Genomic DNA, 4,953 nt, shown 5'->3' on the forward strand with positions numbered 1-4,953 from the left:
CGGCGCCGGCATCACCGCCGCTATACGCTCCGACCTGCGCCGGCAAGCTGCGCAGAACAATTCCAAGGGCTAAAGCACAACGCCGAGGTAACACTTGATATAATTGACTGCTTCAATAATTGACACATATATTGTGTAAAAAGAGACAGTCATTATATGTGTTGGAGCAGTACCGGTGTTTGCGTAGGGCGATGTTGGGCGATCTCCCAAGACGCCTGCTATAAAGACACCACAGACTATATCAAAAACGCGTGCGTGCCCCCTTTATGTGTCAGTTTGTTTTGAAGTTAAGGGGCGCCAATCATTTCTGTTGTAGTATTCAGAAATTCGTTTTTTTATTACAGAAGGAGTCCGCTTAGAATACAGCATTTTTAGGATGCGATGTTATGATCTCTGCAAACGACGCACGAAAATTTAAAACCTAGTAATACATTTTACGTAGAGAAATATAGTAGACAAGTTGAAAGTGATGTTTTTAATTCCTGTTTAAGGAATGTAGATTATACAAGACAATACATATTCAAACACTTAGGGTAGGTACTGTTTAATAGAGATGTCTCCATTATTTTGAATCGATTTATAACATATAATGCCTATTCCACATAAATCAACCTTTTAATATATGATACTAGTGTGTTTGTTAAATAACATTCCAAGGTAGATGTTTTTTTAATGTCGTTTTTCTAGTAAATTTTACCAATTTTAAAAATCGATTCAAATTAAACGGACCTATTTTGTGCATCAAATAGTGTTTTACTCTTGTAATAATATATTTAAACACGTATTGTTAGAAAACGTTGAAAAATTAAGACAAAAGTTTAGAAAAATGTATCCTTTTATGGATTTTTTTGTGCATTTTAAATAGGAATTTAGTTTTTTTTCTATAACGTTTACAAACAGAGCGCAAAGTGTTTAAAATATCATTTTTTTTTATTTCATTGCTAACGTTTTACGCACAATTTTTTTCTATTATTTTGTTTTTAAATATCTTTGACAGCAATACACCAAAGCAATGTAAATGAAAGTGTTTAACACAATGACAAGAGACAAAGTAATTTTAGATTTCAACTATTTAATGTAATAATTAAATATTTATGTTTTAAACTCGCAGCGACAGACGTAATATAATATATTAGATTTAGAGAATAGTTTAAGGAGCTATATAATGAACGTGACAATAAATGAATGACTCGAAAAATACATTTAAAAATATTTTACCAACTTTGTAGCCTCAAGTGTTTTGGTATCTGTGTAGTAGTACTAGGTGAATGCAGAAATGATGCCCGGTTTACGCTTGGACAGTACAGTGGGTCAGTAGCGCTCTATAACTAGATTGGCAATCAACTTGCATAGTAAACACTAAATGGCGCTAGTAAGTCCATACAATTTATCACTGGCTGTCGCAACCGTCCAACTGTACCGGCCAAGTGTGAACCGGACATGATCTTGTACAATTGTGTAGCCATATAAAAAATATATAAAATATTAATGTTCTTGCCTTGATGCTATTTATGGCAAATAAAATTGCATAACAATTCTTTTTAGGTATTAGGTTGTGGTTGTTAATTTTTTTTTGTTATTTTTTTACACTTTAAAATATTTTCCTTATTCTAAGAAAAGATAATTGAGGCTTCGGCCATGTTTAAATTAACTTTATATGTAAATTACACCTATATCGATAGATAGAAAAATCTGATTATACAAATTTGGACAATTCATTAAATTTTATGTATGTCTATCTCACCTTTAGTTACAATTTGTTATTTTCTAAAAATATTAAAGTTTTCCATTTTCCTAATCGCACTTTTTTAATGCCTATGCATAAATTTATGTTTCGCCTAGCGCCTATAATTGGATCAACTATAATAATAAAGCAAAATATAAACAGTTGTCAATCTTTTAAATTAATATTTTAATAGCTTGCAATATGTATTTTAAGGTGTATTTATTTACGGCCTACCTAAGGATATAGTAATCCTGTGACCTGTTTTTCCGCAACATCCCAAGGATTTTTATATTTCTAGTCAGGCTATATCTTACATCATGTGATGAAATTCAGTATTATACACTGTTTAGCAATATATTCTTTTAAGTCAGTAATCAGTTAGTTAACTTACAAAGGTGATGTAAAATAGGAAATACATAATAAAGTTTAAAATGTGAAATCAATTGTCAACTTATAAATTGATGTATGGTAGTAAGTAAACAATTTACGAAATAAATGTTTGTTAAACTCGAATGTTGTACGTTTTGTACCAAACTGTTTTCCCAATACATATTACTATTTGAAAACTATCCAAAATTTTCATGAACCGAAATGCCACTTTCTTCACAGTTGATAATAAACAAAATAGATTAGCAGATTCTAGAGCAATCCTTCGCATTTCAATACGATGGCAACAGCTGAAGTTCTAGTACTTTGTGAAGAACCTTGGTAAAACAACATCAGGTTGTATGGTCCAGATGTCCTTTTTTATGCTTTTATTCACACAAGCTGGTAGGTTGCCAGTGATACGTTGATATTTAATCTGTAATTACCAAAGAAAGCGTTTTTGTTATCTGTTCAATTTCTAACGTCAAGCGTCATTGTCAAAGTCATAAACATTGTTTTGTTTGTGGTTGCCATGGCGGCATTTTCGTAATATTTCTTTCGATTTTTTAAATTGAATTCAAGTTATGGGTTCTGTATTATTGGTTTGTAATACTACGTTTAAATTATGAGTCGTGTAATAAAAAAACGTTTACGGAGAAAGTACTACGTATAAGTAAAAAAATATTTATGATATTAACAAAAAACTTGTTTTTCTTTATACAATGTAATTTTATTGACTGTTATTTGGACATAAAATTAATGATGACTGAAGATCAAAAACAAATTATACGTGAAACGTGTAAATCCCACTCTACAAAGGTCTCCGACCGAGGTACGACTTTTTTTATTAAATATATTATATAAATCAGGGAATATTCTCCGGTTAAGAAGTTTCTTCAGTTTAATCCTTGTTTAAATAATGTAATTATAAATAGCATCTAAGAAAGTCTTTGCTTATTAGTAGAATTCCCCCGTGCATACCCAACAAAGCTCAGTAAGCGTGAATTGGAGGACCTATACTATGCTATACTGGATAATAACTTGGATCTCAAACAAACGATTAATACTCAAAATGAGAGGATCAAACAGTTGTCTACGAAGGTGCAAAGGTTGGCAGGACTGCAGAAGACAGGGCTCGGGAGAAGTGATAAAGACTGCTGCATAAGTGCCAGAGCATTAATAAAGGAACAGAAAGAAATGTAAATATATTTAAAAACATGTTGTTTTTATCATATTATAATGATTTAACCTTTTTTCATCTATTTAAATAAATTTTCATAGTTTTTAAACTGTAGAAACATAAATATTGTAATATTATGTGTTAATGAATTATTTTCTAGCATATTGGACCAGAAAAGGGCAATTGACAGACTATCAGAGAAAAACCGCATACTAAACATGAGACTGTGCTCTGCTAAACAGTTTTTGGGCAAAAACTCCACAAAATGTAACAAATGTTGCCTTGCCGCTGCCATGTCACTCAAGTATACATTTATTTATATTGAAATAACATTTTGTTATAAAACAAAATCCAAATTGTATGGAAACTTGTTAAATTCTTACAGTAAAATATATCCAATTCTATTTCTAAATTCAAATTTTATTTGAAGAATTTCTGGCAACTTAAACCTTGAATAAATAGATGTCCTAATATTTTATTTATATTTTCAGAAATTCATCAACTAGTGCTCTGAATGTAAGCACTAAAAGGAGTGCAATAAACATACAAACATCGGTTTCTTCTAGTGATTTGATTCACAAGTATGTACAGTCAACTGCATAAATATACAATTACCTTTAGAAACTTGTATACAAATTCAGTTTATAAAAATATGTATATACTGTTGTATATTTTTTAATCAGGAATTAGTGACATTGATAAGTACTTTTATACTTATTTTAGAAGATATTACAAGTTTTTAAATCTTTGTAAATGTATATATTTATGCAGCTGACTGTACTGATCACACAATTTATTACATCTCAAAATTTATTGTGCAAAAAATGGTATTACCTATCTTATAATAAACAATGTACTTAATAATTTTATTCCACGTTTTTTATTATTCCATTTTTAACATTGTACATAAGTAAACTTTATTATTTCTATGAAGCTATAGTTCAGTTGTTTTGTAAGGTCTGGTTATTAACTTTTTATTGTTTTTTTCTTCAGAGAGCCAGTTTCGACAAAGACTAAAGAAGTGCAGACCGACAATGACAAGTAAATATTTTTTTATATGTAGTTAATTTGACATTTTCTCTACTGATAATGCAAAAAAATAAATAATCTTAGTGGCTTTGCAAAATACTGATTTAATTGGCCAATAGTTTAATCGTAGTTGATCAATATGAATGTATGGGCAAAAATTAGTTTTCACTGGTTTTTATTGTATGACTTGAGAGCTCGACATCATCACGTTATCGGCCGAAAAAGTCTGTAATCTGCAAAAGATTGTGAATATAGGAAAACATCCATATTTTTTGGCAAACCTAATAAACTCTTAATTACACTAAATATTTATTATTATAAGTACTTCTCAGGATGACAGGAGAAGTGTGCAATGAAAATAAATGCAAAACTCTCATGGAAGAGTTGAAACAGAAGATTGCTTCACTGGAAGAGGCAAGTATTCTCAATTAACGATTATATTATAGTAGAGTTTTGTTGCCAAGAAGGGGAGGAAATAAGGGGGGAAGTTGCATTGCTACTTGTGGAAATGTCTAGATTTCTAATAAAAATAAGTCGCGCTGGTGAAAAATCTTACTTCTTACTAATATTATAATTGCGAAAGTTTAGATGGATGGATTGATGTTTGTTAGAGTTTGTAGCCTAAGCGGCTGAACCGATCTTGATGAACTGT

General features: G+C 30.4%; 1 protein-coding gene and 1 long non-coding RNA gene across 3 annotated transcripts; both read left to right on the top strand.

Moving 5' to 3' along the window:
- LOC106111788 lies at positions 1-2,239 on the top strand. Its single transcript, XR_001226195.1, has 2 exons — positions 1-87; positions 345-2,239. It is a non-coding gene; the product is annotated as an uncharacterized LOC106111788 (long non-coding RNA).
- A 565-nt stretch (positions 2,240-2,804) lies between these two features.
- On the top strand, positions 2,805-4,869 carry LOC106111806. 2 transcript variants are annotated; one of them, XM_013293960.1, is made up of 6 exons: positions 2,805-2,924; positions 3,054-3,291; positions 3,433-3,576; positions 3,764-3,853; positions 4,266-4,313; positions 4,634-4,869. In XM_013293960.1, exons 1-6 carry the CDS (start codon positions 2,852-2,854, stop codon positions 4,731-4,733), a joined length of 693 nt encoding a protein of 230 aa, XP_013149414.1. In that variant the 5' UTR covers positions 2,805-2,851; the 3' UTR covers positions 4,734-4,869. The 2 variants fall into 2 exon arrangements, with proteins under 2 accessions (XP_013149414.1, XP_013149415.1); XM_013293961.1 differs by having other exon boundaries at positions 3,057-3,291; positions 4,634-4,866.
- The last annotated feature ends 84 nt before the right edge of the window (positions 4,870-4,953 follow it).

This window comes from Papilio polytes, unplaced genomic scaffold (assembly GCF_000836215.1).
Source record: "Papilio polytes unplaced genomic scaffold, Ppol_1.0 DF824146.1, whole genome shotgun sequence".
Taxonomy (NCBI): domain Eukaryota; kingdom Metazoa; phylum Arthropoda; class Insecta; order Lepidoptera; family Papilionidae; genus Papilio; species Papilio polytes.

What these genes read in the sequence shown, in the direction of transcription:
- LOC106111806 (XM_013293960.1), top strand. Translation starts at nt 2,852, where the DNA reads ATGATGACTGAAGATCAAAAACAAATTATACGTGAAACGTGTAAATCC. An exon ending in ATAAAGGAACAGAAAGAAAT is followed by an intron (nt 3,292 to 3,432) that starts GTAAATATATTT and finishes ATTATTTTCTAG; the next exon opens with CATATTGGACCAGAAAAGGG. An exon ending in GTGCAGACCGACAATGACAA is followed by an intron (nt 4,314 to 4,633) that starts GTAAATATTTTT and finishes AGTACTTCTCAG; the next exon opens with GATGACAGGAGAAGTGTGCA.